Source organism: Lupinus angustifolius, chromosome LG08 (genome assembly GCF_001865875.1).
Source record: "Lupinus angustifolius cultivar Tanjil chromosome LG08, LupAngTanjil_v1.0, whole genome shotgun sequence".
Taxonomy (NCBI): domain Eukaryota; kingdom Viridiplantae; phylum Streptophyta; class Magnoliopsida; order Fabales; family Fabaceae; genus Lupinus; species Lupinus angustifolius.
The window spans coordinates 18,383,599-18,404,134 of NC_032016.1; the positions used below are offsets into that span (position 1 = coordinate 18,383,599).

Sequence of the window (20,536 nt, forward strand, 5' to 3'; positions counted from 1 at the left end):
ACACATTCTTTGGAATCTGTATTATAGGTAGGCCTAGTACCATGTTTTTGGATCTGGGTGAGTTCAAATCTATGAAATTCAGATTACCAAATCTCAAGTACCACAACCAAGAATCTTCACCAATCATGGCACATAGACATTAAGACTCCACATTTGCTAAGCTTATCTAAAAGGTTCTATTAGATGTCATGGTTGCTCTCATGACTAGCCTCCTTTTCTGATCATAGATCTCCAATGCTCAATTGAGAATCCTTTCTCCCGTAGTTGTCCCATACTTATCAGGTTGTTTTTCATGTTTGGTACATAGAGCACATCAGTGATTAGGGCTTGATTCCCATCCTTCTTGTTGATCAAGATATCTCTTGTGCCCTTAGCTTGAATCACCCTGTTATTAGCAAATCTAACAGTGCTTTTCTTTGTCTCATCAAAGTTAACTAACTAGTCTCTATGTCCAGTCATATGACTTGAGCAACCATAATCAGTATACCAAATGTCATAGTTCTTACTAACCTGACTTGTGGCCATCATGAGCAGGAGAGGTTGATCATCATTTTCTGCCTCAATTTCTTCCTTAGCCATGTGTGCTTCACTTTGTTGTTTCCTTCTATTGTCATCTTGTGTGGATGATGACTTGCATTCAGTTGAGAAATGGCCAATTTTGCCACAATTGAAGCACCTGATCTTCCTTTTATCAATTGTTTTCCTTCCTCCTCTCTAATGATTCAGGCCACCTCTCCTTACTAAGTTTTTTGGTTTGTCATGATCAAATCTTTCTTGCTCTCTATTTTGGAAGTTTTTGTGGCTTACACCTCTGAAAGTCCCTCTGCCCTTTCCTCTGAATCCATTCCCCCTCCATAACTTCTTTTGCCTCTGACTTGGGCTTGCAGAGCTTGGTCCACTGATCTTTCATTAGATCTTTCAATGAGTCTATGCTCATGTGCCTCAAGTGATCCTTGAAGATCTTCTATCTTCAACACCTCTAAGTCCTTGGATTCCTCTATTGCCACAACAATGTGGTCAAAGTTAGGGGTGAGTATGCGCAATATATTTTCAACCACTGATTGATCGGTGATTTTCTCTCCACAAGCCTTCATGGCATTCATATGTGTGACAACTCTGTTGAAGAATTGGCCCACCTTTTTATTTCCCTCCATTTGCATCAATTTGTATTGTCTCCTAAGATTTTGTAGTCTTACTTTCTTCAACTGTTCAGCTCCCTGGTTGCAGGCTTCAAGGATCAACCAAGCTTCCTTTGAGTTGGTTGCACCAGAGATTTTTTCGAAGTGTGCTTCATCCACACACTGATGCAAGAGAAACATAGCCTTACAATCCTTCTTCTTGTTCTCCTTGTGCATTCTTCTTTGTTCATCCGATGCTCCTTCATCAAGGATTGAATAGTCTTGCTCTACAATCTCATCAACCTCTTGGTACCCCATAATTGCCTTCACTTGTACCTTCCATTGATTCCAATTCTTGCCATCAAGAATTGGGAGGTTTGCTGGAAAATTTATTCCACTTGGTCCCATGATTCTTTTGCTGAATTTTCTGAGTTTGATGAGGGTTCTTTGTTGATCTTGAACCTATGCTATTGATACCAATTTGTTATAACAAAGAAAAGTAAAATGAAGAAAGATTGAGAAAAGAGATGAAGAGACGAAATGCAACATGGTTTGCTTGTATTGAATATGAATGTATGTTAGTTAACTTTCTATACAAGGCAAGTCTATTTATAGCAACCCTTAACTACTTAACTAACAAAATGGAATTTTGGATTACAAATTCTAAAGTACCTGTTTCTAAAATTAGCGAGCATGCATTTGTGGGGAGTACATTTGTTGCCACATAATGAGTGTCACATTATATATCATGACATTGTGATTGGTTAAAAAATATATATTTAAATTAAAATTTAATTTTTAAGTATTTTTCTCACAAATCGCAAAGTCATAGCACATGGAGTGGCACTCATTGTTGGAATGCGGAGGTGCATTTGTGGCTTGTCCCTACACTCGTCTGAGTTTTACTAAAGGTTTGAACTTTTTTTTATCATACCTAATTGTAGTCTTGTATTCTTGTTCAACGTTTTCCTTTTTTAGTGTTTTCCTAAATTATGACTATTTAAGATTTTCTTCTTAAAATAAATAGAGGTCACATATATTTTATCTTCACTAATTACAAATATATTGTTATCTTTTATTGTAATGATTATTCACACTCCAATAAAACTAATTGATAATTCTTATTTGATTTAACATCTTTCAGAAATTATAATTACAATAAAAACGAACGTATTTAAATAAAGTCTACAATCATGAGTTTAATATATTTCATTGTTAGTGTTATTTTCTTACGCAATCAACATATTACTCACCGTTCATTTTATTAATTTTATTTAATGATTAATGATAATTAACAACGTGAATAGTGAATAATGAATTGTCATGTAAAACTCATATATTAAACTTCAATATTTTAGAATTATTTTTAAGGCATTTTTTATATATTAACTTCAAAATATAAAAAGGTTGTTATGTTTAAAAATAAAAAATATTTTTTACTTAAAAAAATTCATCCAAATCATATATTTACAGATTCACAGTTCATAGGATATTTTTCCTAATTATATAAGGAAACTAGTAAGAAATAGACAATTAAAATATACTCTATATAGAACAATATATTATAGAATACAAGAAAGTTTAAATTATATATGGACACATGATGTATAATTGTTCTTATAAATATGATATTACATATTTCTTCCATATACTTAATTTCAGTAATCAATTAAAAAAATTATTTACGAGGTTTGTGCCTTGATGTAGTGAACTCTTAAAGAAAAGAACTCGTGGAACAATTTTGTATCGGTGATATGTATTTTTCTAAATTACTTTAGTATTTTCTAGTGATTGGACTGCTAACAGATTGTATATATATAATCACATGAGTATTATGAGTATTAATTACTTCAATTTTTAGAAGAAGATAAACTTATATGTAAAGCTTTTATAGATAAAATGTAACTTAACATTTGCAATTTCCTATATTTTAAATTAATATTAGAGTAAATGTTCATTTTGGTCCTTATAAATTTTTGTATATTAAAAATAAAAATAATCATTATCGAGTTATAAAAAAATAAAATTGATCACAAATATTTTGGGTTATAAAATATTCAAATACTACAAATATGAATTAAAATAATTATTTTCAATGGTTATAAAAAAAATAATAACCAACTTAATCCATATTTAATATTTTTAAAACTATTTTAAGTTTTTCAAACTTTTAGGAAATAAGTTGTATACAAAAAAATTTGAATGACCAACATAAATTTTTGCTTCCCTATTAAAAAATGTGCTCCACAAGCACTTTAAAATGTACACTTTTGGCGTGCACATGAATACTACTTTGGAAAGTTTCATCTATTAACATCCTTTTCGTTCTTCCAAGTCTAAAGATTTATACAAAATCAATATATCATTTATAATTTAGTTGAATTATTACTTTTGAAAAGTCATGATGATAAAATATAAATAGTAGATGATGTAATGACATTGTATAAAACTCATACGTTATATCTGTATACATTTTTTATTCTCTTTTTTTATAACATGTTAAAGAAAATGTTGTCTATTTGTTTTTTTATCATCTCTAGAGTGAGAAAAAATGTATACAACGGAGGAAATTTTTTTATAAATAATTAGTCTATCATCCATCATTTGTTTTTAATTATTATTAACTCTTTAAAAAGAATAATAACTTGTGTATAAATTTTTACATAATCAATGCATTTATATTACACTCTTATCCAATATTATGAAATTCGAGTAAACTAGAAGAGATCCACTATTAGGTTTAATCAGTTTAAACGGTTTGATTAGACAGTATAGTTTTATATATAATTATACAAATACAAAATTTATATAATTAGTAACTATGTATAATTATATTGAAATAACATTTCTCCAAATTTTTTTGTACCGGAGTGAAATATAAAACATTATAATAGTATTTCATTTTTTTAATTTTAAAGAACCGTTCAGTTAATTTCCTCAGTTATTTCAGTTTAAGTGAGTTTAACATGAACAGACTATAGTTTGCCGTTCAAAGTGGTTCAACCTCTCATTTGATTAAGACAACAAACCAGAATCATTTTTAATTTCGATCAGCGATTAGAACGGTTGGACTGTCCAATCCGGTTCTCACAACACTGCTCTTATCTTTATTGCACTTCATTATTGAAAGGTGATTCACAATTTTTTATATTAAAAGACCAATTAACTAGAAAGAATAAATATTTAAACATTAAACTTATCTAATCCAACTCGTTGTTTAACCCAAAAACAAATTAATAGTAGGAAAACGGTGAAATATTCAAAGTATCTTAAACAGCTTAATATGTAGCATAACACACGTCTTGAAAAACCTAGTGGCTACTATAGTGGTTTTTAGTAGCGAAGTTGCTAGTGAATACACAAAAAATACAATTGTTGCTATTGCGTAAAAAGCTACTAAAAATACAAATCATTTAGAATTTATAACTTAAAAAATAAACCTGGAACCAATTATTATATAAAAATAGGAGCAAACTGAAATTATTACCCTAACTTACAAATTATATAGTATATAAGTTATAACTATTGAGTTTATTAAGCATATTTTTAGAATCACGTAATATTGATGAGATCTTTTAATTTGTTTGAACATTGTTCAATTTTCTAACTCATGAAATGTATCACATAATTGTGGAATCATTTAAGTTGTCTTAGTGGGTGCACTATAAAAATAAAAATAAAAATTAATCTTGGAATATCCAAATCATAAGTAATTCCTTAAATTTTGTGTAAAATACATTTAACTAAATGTATTTGAAATCTTGACATAGACATAACAAATACATTGAAAATAAACAAATGTATTTGAGGAAAGTAAGAAATTTGAGAGACTTAATCACAATTTTTCAACCCCGCGTTGCAGAAGTGTTCTAAGTTCATTAGCTAACTCAGGAAGGAGGATTGTCTTTTGAATCAATCCATGCATTCCTACTTGTAGATATCTCTCCTTCACATGTTTTTTCGTGCTCGCTGTAAGAAGCGAAAATGAAATGCTATGTTCAACATGATTAGAAACTAAAAAGATCCCAAAACCAAAGCAATATACGACCCAATTGTAAAACGTGACTTGCCTGAATAGTGTGTCGTGCTCTGGTTCAGTGTCATGGGGTTCATTGGGGAACGATGGCTACGACAGCTTCTTCATGAGTTTCAGTAACGTGAGTTTGTGATACGAGCTTCAATGAGAAAATTTCAAAGGAAGAGGGTTTCAGAAAGAGGGCTTGAATTTTGTTGTGAAGAAAGCTCGGGATGATCTGTCAGACTATTATAGATTGACAGGATATAACTTATCTCCTTATATTAGAAGTTATTTTATTCTCTTAAAATAATAGCAACTATTGAAATTACAATAAAATCACTTTTCTTGCCTTTTTCTACAGTACACAATTAGAAGCACAGTTCATGGATCTGGTCCATAGTGTTGTCTCAGTGTAAAATATTTGAAGTGTTTTTTAGGGTTTCTCATATTCCATATATAGAGGTGTATTCTAGTATTTCAAGAGAGAAATGATGAGTGTTATTTCCTGATATTCAGAGAGTTTGCAACATGTTTCCACTTAGTGAAAATGTTTTTAGTATTGTTTGTGGTTGTTTCCCTGGTCATCATTTTAAGTGTTTTTACATTAAATGTTATATATTGGTTCCTAATTTTTTAATTCTATTTTAGTAATGAATATTAATGATAAAGTAATGAAACAAATGAAGAAACTGGTAATATAAGTTTTATACAAATGAATGATGGATGATATAATAAATATAAATGTATACACCACCTATTTTTAATTATAGATTCTTTAAAACAAGTAATATGATGATATAGTAAATATATGAGTACCATATTAGAAGGGATAAGTCAAGAAGAGGTAAATAGAAAAAGTTCCTTTAATAGACCAAATTTAAGTGTATCAAATCTGGACCCTTTGTCATGCTATTTTTCTTTTTGTTCCCTAAATAGAATCAGGCATCAAATTCTCAATAATATCAGCTCTTTTGATTACATGACGGACTGCTTACTTATTTGCCTAATCCGTTTGCTTTGAACTTCGTTAGCAATTAAATTGATCATTGTTAAATGTCATTCATGTTTGAAGGTAGGCCCGATTTGTTGCATTAGTGACAGGCAATCATAGAAGGATGTTTTATAGGGCACTGAAACCTATTGCAAATAAAACAAGTGAAAGTACACTTAATATAAGAAGCTCCTCCTTAATGGAATTTTGAAAGGGGAGATGTATTAAAAATGAAAAAGTAACCAAAAATTTCCTGGTGCTGTCCGTCAAGAGAAATGAAAATTTCAACACAGGTCCACAATACACTGGAGGAATTCTTATGCACTAGCAAAAACACCCTCTGCTCTGCCAATAACACTTGCCTTGCCTTCATTAACACCACTAAACCACATCACACCACGCCATACAAATCATTTACCCAAGACAGAAATCTAACTTCCTCACTCAGAACAAAAAATAACCAAAACAAACGTTGGCATTTCATTTCAGTCCATCTCAATAAAATAAGTTACCTCCAAATTCTATCCAAACACACTATTAACAACTACCACGGTAGACTAATATATCTTCACACAAAGCAGCATGTGCCACATCACCTGCCCGCAAAAGTTATTGAAATGCAATGAAATTTCAGCCATTCAGAACAGAAAACAATGGAAGCATGAGAGGCACAAAACTATTTGATAAAAGCATCAATTGTCAAATTGAGCCCAAAAGATTATGTAGTCAAAAGATAATACATATATGACAGTGGAGGCTACTAAACACCTCAATGTTACATTTGAAACAACTGAAAGGAACTCGGGTATGTGGTGTATACTAAATTTTCACATAATGATCTGGATGTCTGTTAAAATAAACCAGACCCATTAATAAGTTAGGGCAGACACCCCCAAATTCATTTTCTGGAAGGTCTTTTAGAAAGGCTAAGAGTTTTGACACAAAATAGAAGTGATGAAGCAGAAAATACATATCCACACATGCTGGAATTAGGACTTGTTCAGCTACAAATGTCGCTCGAACCGTTGTTTTACATCATTTCTTAACATCTCCACATATTCCTGCACAACCAGGAAAGTCAAAATTTGAACAGTTCATGCACAAAACATTAAGCAAAAGCTTAAATAAGTTGTTTCCATATCAACATACCAAAGCAGATCAAGAAGCACTTCCAGTGCAAAGGACATGAAACAAACAAATACTTACACAGGCAAGGCGCTCATTGCTGCATAACTCATCTAGAAGATCATTAGAAGCACGTCCATTGCCGGATAAATGAACAGCATTTTCAGCTACAGCCCGGAAAACATCTGTGGGTGGACTCACATGCTCAATCCTCTGTACTACTGGTTGAAGGTCGAGCTGGAATATATAGAGGATAAGGAAACAGTCATAAGAGAAACACTATTCCAGCGTTGCAATTTACGAGGAAAAAATGGATAATTCTAAGAGGTGGTCTACATTCCTCTACAAAATGAAAGCTATTTTTTAGAAGTTCTTCACAATTCACAAAATATTATAAACATCACTTGTATCCATTTTCGAAAAAACCAATATATGACCAGAGGTGTAAAATACACAAAGGAATTGAACATCCCTTTGGTTTTTAGCACATCACTTTATCCACTAAGGACTTCAAATGTCATTTCCCCCTATGGTATAGTTGATGAGCAGCTGAAGTTTTCGTTTGGCTATTTTGTAAGGTAATAAATAACAATGAACCAAACCTTGGGCAATAGGCATAATCATATCCTACTTATACATGAAAATAAGAAATTGCTAACAGAATAGAGAAAAAATACATGCCATGCAACATGGAGGGTCAAAATAGGCCAGCCTGGTCTGGCCTAACTCAGGGCGGATCAAGCAAGAAAGTGCTCACAACAATGAAGGACCCTACCTAATCCCTAAATGGATAGTGGTTTAAACAGCTGCCAGTCCATTTAACTGACCTCATAATTCAACTAAAGAGCTGAAAATAAATAAATATAAAGAACAGGTTGGTCCACATGCTAAATGAGCCATCTGGCTAAGTCAAATTGGCCTATAAGTTCAAACTCATAGGCCTAGCCCTCCTAGGAACACGGGTTATACAGGCTGGCCCAGCTGCCAGGACCATTTTGATAGTTCCATCTGACAACATAAAGAGTGTATAAACACAAATGGTAACATCCCAAAATCAAGTAAGTATGCTTCATTTTACCAGTTTTGGACAAAATATCTACCGTAAGATTCTTATCAACAGGCAGTAATTATGCATGTAATTTTTATGAAATAAATATCTAAAACAAGTAGGAATAAGTTGACAGTAAACCAAATACAAGATGATCAGAATTTAACATTTAGGACAGCTGGAGTCAGGAAGGAGGGCTTTCATGACATATGGACAGAATGAGATCACAATGAGAAGATGGAATTTGGCCTTTCTCCTTTAAAAGATCATTTCATAAATGATTTCACCAAAATCCCCTTATTTCACAACTTCATCGCTAAGAACAAAAAATTTATTGATATGGCGCCTGCAGCCAAATATCACTTGTGGGGGTGTTAGAAGGGATGAGCATGCTCCAAGCAGGGCTTAGAATTCCCATTCCCCAAGGCAAGTAAGCTAAATTTTAGAAGTATATTAGTCATCTATCAAGTATTAGAAAATGCTTCATGCACAAATCACACGAAGAAACCAAATAAACAGCATGATGTCACAAACACAAAAGTGCAAATATTAACACCGCTCAAGTTCACTCTAAATTGCTGCCAAAGTAGCCAATAATAATCTAGTTTTGTTAACAACCCACAGAAATTAGAAATGAAGGAAGTGCAGTAATACAACCAAGGCCTTTCCCTTTATTAAAACTTGCATACAAACCTGTAAACTTTGATGATAATCTCTGTAGGGTGCCTGGGGCTGTGATTCTGCAGCAGAGAATAGTGAGGGAGGAGTTCCCCCACCAAGGACTCGAGATACAATTGGCATCATCTGTTGAAACATCCTTGACAAGTCAATACCACCTCCTTGCCCTCTTTCCATTCCAGCAAACATATTCCCAATATCCTCACTGCCAACCTGTTCAGCAATTTGATTGACTGTGTTCATCATCTGTGGGTTCTGTGTGAACTGTTCCAACATATTCCTCAAGCCATCAGGTGAGTCAACTCCAGTTTGCTGTGAAACACCTGACAACAAACCACTAATAGCAGGGCTATGCAAAACCTGAGACATTAAACTGGTCATGTCATTCTGGCTATCACCAGAGGGCAAGGGCTGCTGGGATGCCCCATTGGGATTTCTCAAAGTCACAGTAGATCCATGACTGGCAAGAGTTTGCAATATACGTTGACCATCTGTTCTATTTTGCTGACGTTGATTGGAAGAAGATCCAGATGATCCTTCACCAGCACCTTTGCTTACACTAGGTTGAGGTCGAGTTCGCTTCTGTTTTTTTCATGCAAAATTAAGAAAATTTATGATGGAAGATAGTCACAGATATAATGAAATGCGATAAAAGAACACAAGTAGAAGTTCCAAATAAGATCCATGAAGGCCCTGGCTAAAGCACAAATGCATTTGTTTACAATTCCACTACAGTTACTGCATCAGATTACATAACACATTCCACACAGTACAACATTTGATAAAAACAATAATTTTATTTTCAACATGCTTATGATAATTTGTTTTTTAGACTTTCATCCTTTGATAAGCATGTTCCCGCATTACAAGTAAAACAACATCCCCATCCTGCACCAATGAAGTAAATTTTTTTATTAAATAAAATAAATATTTCAGAAAACATAGGCAAGCACTGCCAGAGGAAGGGGTAAAACTAAGATACTTTCATGCCCGTCATGCAAATGGAGAAAGGACATGTAAGGTTTATCTTCTTAAGGTTAGAAGCACAGTAAATAGTCTCTATCCTGGAAAATTGAAGTCTATATACCAATATTTAAAAAAAATTAAGCCCCGATGCATTAAAATTTAATAAAGCCTGGATGTGCATCAGAATTAGCTTCAGGTCAATGGAATGAGTTCAAAATTGCTCCATCATATCAACTTCCAAATTTTGTGAGCATCTTAAATAGTTTGAGCGTTAAGCTTAAGGCTGGCACCATAGACCACTAATGACTACACAACAGCCCAAGGAATGGGATCTAATGCTAAAATTCAGACTGGCATCAAAGTGAAGTCTTCTAACATCTAACAAGGTGCCAATTCAACCAGTGTCATAAAACAAGCACGCTCTAAATCTAAATTTTCAGTTTCAAATTAGTATATAGTAAGAAAATAACCTAAACCCTGTATATGTCGCCTGCGGCTTTCTATCTTGATTTGATTAGACAGTAAATCCTGGACAATGTATTGTGTTCAAATAGATGAAATAAATGGAGGCATAAGGGACTGCTGCTGCACATATAATAGAACAAAATTCCAAAAACAGCAATAACTAACTTAAAAGGGAAGAAGATTTATTCATAAACCTTTAAAACTATGCAAAAACCATTTGAGCAAACAAACCCAATCAAATAGCTGCCACATTAATGGAGAAATCTGGACTTATTATTCACACAAAAACATAACCAATAAACTTACCTTAAGCTGCAGACCACTCATACCCAATCCTAATGGAGCAGCTTTGGCACTTTCCGTTACACCTCGTTCTTCACTTACAGATGGACCACCTTGTACATTTTCTGATTTTGCTATTGTTTCTCCACTTGAACAACCTTGATCAGAAACAAATTTATCGACTGAAACATCTCTCTCGCCTCTACTACAGTTTTGGACAGTCTCTGTTTGGGGCTGGTTGTGAATGAGAAGTAAATATTAGTCAATTAAAATGTAAGCTTGTAGGTGACAGATATATTACCAAGTGTGGGTAAAGTACTACCTTCTGTACACCACTTTCTGAAGTACAATCAACTGAGGATAGATTAGCATCCCTGAAGCTATTCATTTCAGTAGTATCTCGCTGTTCGTTTCCCTGTGCAGGTCTAGAATCAGAACCAGCAGACAAGTCTCGACTAGTTGATTCTGTTTGACCTGACATGATGCAAAACAGTTCGAAAATTAGATGCTATTGCAACACTGTATAATTAAGTAATATATAGGTATCCACCTGACAGAACTGTGTTATCTCCTTGCATATTACCAACAAAGTCTCTAAGGTGAGAATTGATTCCAGCTAAAACTGATGATAATGGAGTTGAATCAGAAGGTGGCTGTGAAGTAGAAACACCAAACCCGGTTTGTGTTCCACTAGCAACTCCAACACCAGAGCCAGGCTCACTAGGGTGTTCACCTCTTGTCCCTTCCCCGTTATTTGGCCTAGAACCAATTGATGAAACAATTGGTGCAAGAGAGGTACCTGGTAGGAAGCAAAGTGATATAATCTTCAAAAGTTCATAGGTATAGCAGTAAAGGTATAAATAGTTTCACTTACCAGCATGTATATGAATGTTTACATTCCTAGGAACACTTCCAATACCAACAGCGCCAAATGTTGGAGGAGTTGAAGGAACAGGACCACTAAAGAGGGATCTTGTCTGAAGTGGAAAGGGCTGCATATAGCACAATATCAGCACTTCAGCAGAGCCAGAAACAACGAATATAAAAACTATTCAAACAACCAAAACAGACAAGAACAAGGTTAAGCAAAATGATCATCAAATATGGAAAACTAGATAACAACAATCACTTAGGAAGAGACATAAGAGATAGTCTATGTCTCCGTCATTATACTAGAGTGTTTAGCTATCTAAACTTTGCAGTGTCAAGAAGAGAAGATTCGGGATATGAAAATTTGTACTTGCACGAAAGAGACGAGACAGAAAAGGTAAAATAAGCAACGGGAGTGCATTGATGTCACCTAGACCATGGAAAGTGACATCCAATTCATCCTTTTATATAGAGTCTGTGAGAATACAGTTTATGGAGCTTCTGATTTAGAACTAAGTTGATGACACTTTCTATCAGCATAGGAGTAAAATTTGATGTCACTTTCTATAGTTGGAGTAAGTTGATGACAACTTTCTTTGGAGGGCCAAATGGGTGCCACTTTCTGTGACAGAGTAAATTGATCATTGGGTCCCCCACAAACGAAGAGGCTGTCTCCAGGATTTGAACCTATGACCTTTTGGTCACTAAAGTAGCAATCTTACGGTTGTGCTAAGGTTCGCCCTCTTGCTCCTACATATACAATATTCAAATAAAATCTAGGTACACCATATTGGATGTGAATTATTCCATTTTCAAAACAAGTTTCCCCTATGCAGAAACATTGGGCAGCCTAGCTACATTCTCTCAATTTTGTCAATTTCCTTTCATATCATGTCTACTCGGCTTTTGAAGATATCTTATCATTATCCCTAATTGTAATTTCCCTCCTCTTTTTATCTTGGAGAAGTTCATTTTCCATTCAAAACAGTTATCTGATTTGATGATTTCTCCTTCCAAAATATGTATAGCATACAACAGTAAGTCAGTAACTATGTTCTATACAAAAAATATAAAAATACAATCAAACCGACAACAATTTTTGGTCATCTAATAAACCCTTTTCTCCCCATACCCCACCAAGTGGGAGCTTCGTGCACTAGGCCGCCCTTTTTTTATAAACCCTTTTCTCACATAATATCTAATAAAAGTTAATGAGCAGAATTTACAAACTAATTCAATGAATGTCAACCATTTTTTCCTCTCATACTGCAGGAATTATGCTTATATTGTTTCTAAAGACATGAAATCTTAAGCATTTAGTTTAATATATTAAGAGTTAAGTTCAACATAAAAAAAATCTGATGTGAACAGTAGAAAAACCAGTTAAAGTTTTGAAGAGTGGTGTATCACTTCCATGAAAAGACATAACTAAGACAGTTCACTGTCTTCTTTAACCTTCAATCCTTTATCAATGATCTGGTGTTCAACCAAGCTAATCATGTAACAATTTCCAGTTTCCACTTTTGTCCTAATTTATTTCATATTAATCAACTTGATCAAAACATCCACTAATGCTTAAATAATTACTCTGGCATCACCACTAATTAAACAAGAATAGATTGACATAAATGACAAACCTGCACCATTATAGGATTTGGTCCTGATGGAGAAATATAAACTGCGGGTCCAGCATTAACAACAGATTCTGCCTGAAACATGATTATGATATTGAATAATATAGTATTTTGACACATTAATGTAAACCAAATCACAATAAAAGGATTAAACCATACATAAGACTGCCCCATACGCAGTGTCAACATTGTTCGGCCAAGCTCAAGAAGCAGTGCACCTAAATGCTGCATAGCAATTCCAGTTTGCACTGATTCTGACTGAATTTGACCCCGTATACTTAGATCAGAAGAAGTTCCCTCCCGCTCCAAGTGTCCTGCAATATGCTAGACTCGCATACAAGCAAAACAAATCAGATAAGATAAAGGCAAAAGATCACAAGATTAGTTTAACAAATACTACAACTAAATATGTACTGCATCACGGTCACAACATTTTTGTGTTTGATAGAAGTGGTTTGACACTGATTCTGTTACAGATTTATGTATCATTGCATCAATGTTTATCGTCAGGGACAGACAATAAGATATCAGGCAATTAGAGGTTCTATACAAGAAATACATCTCCCAAATACTAGTTGCCTTGCAGTCCAATCTCAATTAGATTGGACCTGATGTCCAAGATATATTAACAAGGTCTAACTGGTACAACAGATTTAAATATGATGGATAACATTGCATGTCTTGTCATAGTTCATGCCTCCATGGAAATCTAAACCCTGGTACAATTAGCAGATATCCCGACATCTAAGTAAAGGTTTAGTTAGGTACAATAAGTTCACTGCAGATTAAGAACCTAACATAAACTAGAAAGACTCCGAATTATTTCAGTTCATATAAATAAAATTCTTTAACTATCTACCTATGAAATAAGCATGCTCAAAAATCAAAATGGCAGTCTTTTTATGCCATTTTATTTCCTCCAAGCTTAAATATATTGCACAATTTTGCTTCTAAGATACCATGATCTTAAATTGTAAATAGTCAAAAATATGTTTATATCACTACTAAGGGGGGAGGCAGAATATTTGTAAATATGATGGAAGATGTTAATTACAGATAGCGCAGCAACAGTGTGATTACTAAGCAATTGTTCCGTGCGATGCAAGATGGTGCTTAAAGCTTCAAGCATCGGCAACCCTTGTGCATTGGTTGGCAATTCTACTCGTTGATCTCCAGAGTTAGTTGAAGACAGATTTGGCAGATGACCTGCATAAGCAAATCAAAATATTTCCAGCCCACGGTAAGTAAACAAATAAACATTCCAATGTCCTTTCAATTTAAAGTAAAAGAGCAATGGTTTCAACATCAATACCATTTTGTGATAGTGTATTTTCCATGCTATTTATAAACTCAGACAGCGTGTTCAACGAATGAGGGATTGGCTGAAACAAAGAATATGAAGGGGATAAAGTTAAATGTTATCAGCGCCGCATTAAATTTCAAGAAGACAAAATAAAGAGGGAATGCACAAGAAAGACTATGTTCCTACTGCATTAAGTGAAGGAATGGGTATGGCCCCTGCAGGGACAGGAATCTGAACAACTTGAGGCAGAGAATGGAATGCCTGACCATGAAATGTCTGTCCAGACTGTGCTTGATTTCCTGCTAGATTTTGATTTCCAGCATGTATTCCGTCAGTTTCAATCCCTGATGGAGCCTGACCAAGATATATTGGGCTCCAATTTAGAAACATGCTACTTAATTCAAATGACAGGTATTTCATGATGCATGAAGCAAAAACAACATTTATCATCTAGAAAGGAAAGGTTGTGCTTTGCACTAGTTCTATGTCACAAATTAAACTGATGATAGCAGGAATAGCAGATAAGACCATTTAACCATGCTATGGCTGCGTCATAAGCAAAAATAAATATTGCTATTTACCCAATAATAAAATAATGAAGAACTAATCAAAAAGTAGACAGGTGAATAATAAGATTTAACAATGTTAGTAAAACAGATGAAGAAATTGTATGTAAAGATCCAAGAGCCAACGGAAATAGATAGTTATATACTAAACATGTGATTGTATTTGTTTTATGACACATGCAAATGAAATTGAAACAGACAGAACAAGAAGGCACCTAAACACTCACCTTGCAATTTTGCAAGGACAATATCATAAAACAACAAAATTAAAAGCCTATGCATCAAAATGGCCTGTACTTAATTCAAAGTCACTCATGGATAAGGAAATCAAACATATGCATACAGGAATCAAATAAATCACACAACCATACAAATAATAGAAAACATAGCAACATAGTCATCCTTCCGATCAGAAAGTAATACTAACTGAAGTTTGTGTAGCATTAGAAACACTATTTCTGCTCTGGCCACCGATTCCAATAGAATTCAAGACTGCCCCAATAACCTGAATACATAATATAACAATACAGTGTTTCTCAGGCAATACCAGAGCAAGCCATCCCCATAGACACCTACCCGAAAACTGAATACAATAAAAACATGAATATGAACAAGTCAAGATAGATGCAAAGAACGTACCCCACTAAGGTCGGGAACCATCCCTTCACCTTGTTCCCCCACATTAATAGTGCCGAGAACAACACTGTGTGAAATATGTCCAACACGAGTACGAGGAGCGGTGGAGCCGGCATCATTTCCTTCCAAATAATAAAAGTTATCAATAATACAGTACAACAGAAACATGATCAACAAAAAAGGTATCAATAATACAGTACAACAGAAACTTGATCAACAAAAAAGGTTAAGACCGGGAAGGGGGAAAGAAATAACCATGGTTGCAGCCTTAAGCTATACCTTGGTTACCATTTGTAACAGTTGGCTCAGCAGAACTCGTACCAGAAACATGTGACTGATTTGGTTGCCTTTCAACTAAATGCAGTGTATGCCCATTTTCCAGATCTTAATGGTTAAGGATTGATAACTTATGGAAAATAAATAAGCACCAGCACCATAGTATGACTTCTATCAGAATCTGGTAATCGAAATGCAAATCAGAAAGCCTATTTTCCGAATTGTGAATTAGAAAATATCACTAACCATAACATTCATAATCAATTATTAAAAATAATAAATAACATATAACATACTATCACATATATAATAACTATAGACATAATTAATTTATCAATTTCCTCTTCTATGATCATTAATTTATATATCCCTTAAAAACATTAATATATATATCCTTATTTATGTACATTAATTTCAGTAGTTCCTGTGCATTACAGTTTCCTTATTTTTTATGCTCATTAATTATTGTTAAATATTATGGTTTCTCCATCCTCTTCTTTCACTAATTTTTAAAGGGTTTTCTTAAAATCAGCCCTTAGGGCTGAGGATAAGAAACCATAAGAGGAAAACTTTTAAGGAGAATGATGCATTGAAAGAAACAAAAGACTTGTGTACTTAGTTTTTCAATAAAAAAAAATCATCTTATAGGTTCTTATCCTCAGCCCTAACCCTAAGGGCTGATTGTAAGAAAACTCATTTTTAAATCATGAAAACCCCGATTATTTCCACAGCTTCCAGCCTTTTATGTATCTTCTCCTCTGCTCTCCATCTCAGATCCATAACGTCAGAGGTATGTTTCACCTAGAAGGGACTTCACTACCCTTGACTTTTGTATTGCCAGGATCATGGAAGAATCAAGATTCATGAGCTTCCAACATGATTCCAGCAATTCAACATATGATTCTGGAACCAAAAGGATACTCCATACAATTTGTATTGATTGAGTGAAACATGGAGTTTTCCAGCTAGCATGATTAAAATAACCTGGCCTAACTCCACCCCAGAAGCTACCTTGTTGACAATGGTTTATCGGGTCATTATTGATGACTCTTTACTCTGATACTCAACTGATGTGGGATTTTAGCACACACAACACTGGACATCTGAGGATGGCCCAACATTGGGACAGGTTCTGAACCCTTTGATACTATATTAGAGTAATTGGGCCTAACTCCCGCCAAAAAGCTAACGCATGGGAGGAGGGTTCTCCAAGTCATTATAAATGATTTTATATATTTGACTCATATGAGACTTTAACTCTAATACATTTTGATGCTTGCTTCAAGCCATATTATTTCCTCATGTCATGCAATCCAAGTTCTTTTTAAAGCCAGAATAATAAGGAAGTTGTATAAAGAGAAGATACGTACATAATGCACTTAACTTACAAGATAAACAAATCATCCTAAAACTAAGAAACATCCATGCCTACTAAATATGAATCTGATGAAAAAATAATCTACAATTTCAAGGATACGATATTCAGAAAGAATGTGCTCATCCTTTAATACTTTTCCTCTAAATATCAGTCTTTGCTGGTTAACTGGAACACCAATTTCATTGGCAATTTTCTCTTTGAATGATGAAACAGACATCTGAAATAGTTTTGAAGAACAGCTTTAGATTTGTACTCTAAGTTACTGATACTATCACAAAAAAGGACGGGAAGCACAAGAATGATAGGAAAGGATAGTATAGCTCACATTTGTGTCCACTTGAAAACTATACATGCGGGAATCTAGAGTTTTGATATTGAGCTGAAGAGTAGAATCCGAAGACTCGGCAGAAATATTGCCAGAACTGGAGCCTTCATTGAAGCCCTGATCCGCCATGATATCTGATCAACCTTAAAGCCTTGGACTGAAGACTCTTACAGAACTAACCCCGTAAAGAAAGCTAACAATTTAACTGCAACACGATGCAGAAGTAAGGCCATAACAGTTCAAAATATAATTCATTAAGGCATTAAAAGATAACATACGGCATAACAACCTGTTTCGCAACCATGCAGCAATATATAGAATTCTACTTTGGTATCGATGCAGAAGAAAGCACAGCAGAAAACCCCACACTTCTATGACCATGATACGACATATGTTATAGATAGGTACTCACAACTCACAAGATACATTACAACATAAAACTCAATAGATCATCATCTCCATCTTTAAATTATAAAATCCAGTAAATTACAAGTTGATCACTAATAGGAAATATATAATGAGATCATCTTATGCATCAACTCATTTGTCTAAACAACTCTTCAAAAAACATTATCATCGTTATTAGTACCATCCCCTCGTCCTCATTCAATGTATCAACTAAGGCAAATATTTCAGAACTAACATATGTTGATACATTTATGTATTCAACAATAAAAACTAACATGACCTAGCGGATACGCAATCGAAACCTGCCACTGAGACACAAAATTGGATAGGTTAGGTTTTATATCCAACAAAAATATAACCAACGCAACACAGCGATGCAAAATTCATCTCAAATTTTCGTTAAACCAATTGCGTGTAAAACAAATGCACTTTAATAGCTGAGATGACATAATAATACACCAAAAAGGTATCAGAGAAGATATGAAACATGAATCGGAAAACATTGCAGCATCCAGAACTACATTACAAATGAAATAATAGTTAAAACTAGTGATACGATTATATAACTCAGCATAAGATAAGATGCTACAGTTTCCGGTGGTAAGATCTGTTTGGCAATGGTTGGAAGATTCTAGAACGTTAGTGGTGAAAATGGATAAAGGAATTGGAGTAATTAGGAATTGGGAAATGTGGAAAAAAGAGCTCACCCTCGCGACGAAGATGGAGGCGATGATCTTTCAAAGATGACGTTGTTGAAGAAACTCCCAGAAGAAACACGAGAATGGGGCTATATAGTATGCATCCACTGTTTATTAAAAAAGTTTCCTGTAAAAGAATTAAATATATATATAAAACTTAAAAGTTTAATAATTAGATTTTGTTTTTTAAGATGTGCTTTAACAAGTAAGAATAATACGTGATGTTGGGGTAAGAAGTCGTCAATGAGACATTGTGGGCTGCTTATTCAGTGAACAGAATCACTGGCCCAGATGGCATGGGCTTCTCATCTCACTACGTGTAATTTGATATATCTACAAAAGAAATTGGTCATTTCTTGGAGGATTAAAGGGGCCAACAAGTAGGTCAGTAGTCTTGGAGGGTTAAAGAGCATTTTAAAAAATGATAGCTTACATGTTTTCATTTGATAAAGTAAATTTGGCTAACATGGCTTATATGATACTAGAGGTTTAACTAGTGCAATGTTAGGAGCACTAATTGGTATAATATATTCTTTGGATGGCTATGGCTAACTCAATAACAAAAGTTAAGATGATCAGGATCCAACCTTACTTGCTCACTCGGCTTGACCCGATAATGATCAGATTCAAATAGGATCGGGTCTCATCGTGTTTAAAAAGTGTACTCATTCAATATTTAAGGTCGGGTAGGGAAACAGATGACCTGGCACGGACTCGTCTCATAGTTACTCACTCATCATATTTGTATGCGTCTCTATTTAATTATGTATAGAGTAATTACTCTCTTTGGTAAAAAATGTCGTTAATTCTCTAAAAACATTCATCATGTGTACATAATTATTGATATTTATACATATATCTTTCATATGTCAAAATATATATCGTTTCATATAATGCATGCCCCCTTGAGAAGACTTTATCTAAAAGGGGAATGCATTATATTTAATCGGGTTTGGGTTTAAAGACTATCTCAACAGACGTTTAGGGTGGTTGGGTTAGCTTTGGGTTTAAGGCCGGATCCAAATTAAAAAAAAATAACTTCATCAACATTTAGGGTCGGGTAAGGGATAAAACTTACACAGTCCAACCTGACCTATGCTCACCCCCATGAGCAAGTTACCATAAGATAAAATATATTCTTTCTAAAAAGATTTTATTCGAAACTATGATATGTCTAAAGTCTAATATTAAAATAATTTTATATGTTTTCCTTGACTTTATACATGTCAACAAACATTTTGAAAGGCCTCAAAATATTTTAGAATACATCAATAAATCATTCAACTTACACACATGAATTCCCATTTTCATGAAGAAAAAAACATCCATTAAAATTTTAATTTGTCTTCAAATGCATGCCAAAGGAGAAACTATGGTGAGGAGGGTAAAAATTGTCTCTTATCTGACCTTAATTGTTGAGTTATTTTTTAAACTCAAGCTCGAAGTTAACCCGACTCTAAATATCGATCAAATTAATTTTTGAATTTGAACTCAATTCTAAACCTAAATAAATATAATATCTTCCAATTTATATAAAATATTCTAAATATTACTTATTATGATATATGTGTAAATAATTTTTTAACGATTGACATATATGTATATATGATGAAAAGATTAAAGAATTATTGACATATAAAATATCATACACATTGCGACAATAAATTATTTGCAAAGGCAATTGAAAAACCTTGATCAAAAATACAAATTTATGGGTTCAAGTCGAAGGAGATGGAATAAAATATTGCAAG

General features: G+C 33.8%; 2 protein-coding genes across 4 annotated transcripts; both read right to left on the reverse strand.

Annotated features, from left to right (window-relative positions):
• Positions 804-1,526, reverse strand: LOC109353959. Its single transcript, XM_019596311.1, has one exon. The coding sequence runs from the start codon at positions 1,524-1,526 to the stop codon at positions 804-806; it is 723 nt and encodes a 240-aa protein (XP_019451856.1).
• LOC109354967 (large proline-rich protein BAG6-like) lies at positions 6,828-18,906 on the reverse strand. 3 transcript variants are annotated; one of them, XM_019597829.1, is made up of 18 exons: positions 18,795-18,906; positions 17,680-17,884; positions 17,454-17,571; positions 15,980-16,084; positions 15,704-15,822; positions 15,492-15,569; positions 14,688-14,852; positions 14,508-14,577; positions 14,250-14,401; positions 13,355-13,519; positions 13,199-13,270; positions 11,566-11,683; positions 11,242-11,490; positions 11,014-11,165; positions 10,716-10,925; positions 8,994-9,560; positions 7,334-7,489; positions 6,828-7,188 (listed from the first exon to the last, which is right to left on the reverse strand). In XM_019597829.1, exons 2-18 carry the CDS (start codon positions 17,806-17,808, stop codon positions 7,132-7,134), a joined length of 2,682 nt encoding a protein of 893 aa, XP_019453374.1. In that variant the 5' UTR covers positions 17,809-17,884; positions 18,795-18,906; the 3' UTR covers positions 6,828-7,131. The 3 variants fall into 3 exon arrangements, with proteins under 3 accessions (XP_019453374.1, XP_019453371.1, XP_019453372.1); XM_019597826.1 differs by having other exon boundaries at positions 14,685-14,852; XM_019597827.1 differs by lacking the exon at positions 18,795-18,906 and adding an exon at positions 18,677-18,788 and having other exon boundaries at positions 14,685-14,852.

Coding starts and splice junctions, on each gene's coding strand:
- LOC109353959 (XM_019596311.1), bottom strand. CDS start 1,526: ATGGGACCAAGTGGAATAAATTTTCCAGCAAACCTCCCAATTCTTGAT.
- LOC109354967 (XM_019597826.1), bottom strand. CDS start 17,808: ATGGCGGATCAGGGCTTCAATGAAGGCTCCAGTTCTGGCAATATTTCT. Junction 14,402..14,507: donor AAATACACTATCACAAAATG/GTATTGATGTTG, acceptor TTGCTTATGCAG/GTCATCTGCCAAATCTGTCT. Junction 11,166..11,241: donor AGATAACACAGTTCTGTCAG/GTGGATACCTAT, acceptor GCATCATGTCAG/GTCAAACAGAATCAACTAGT.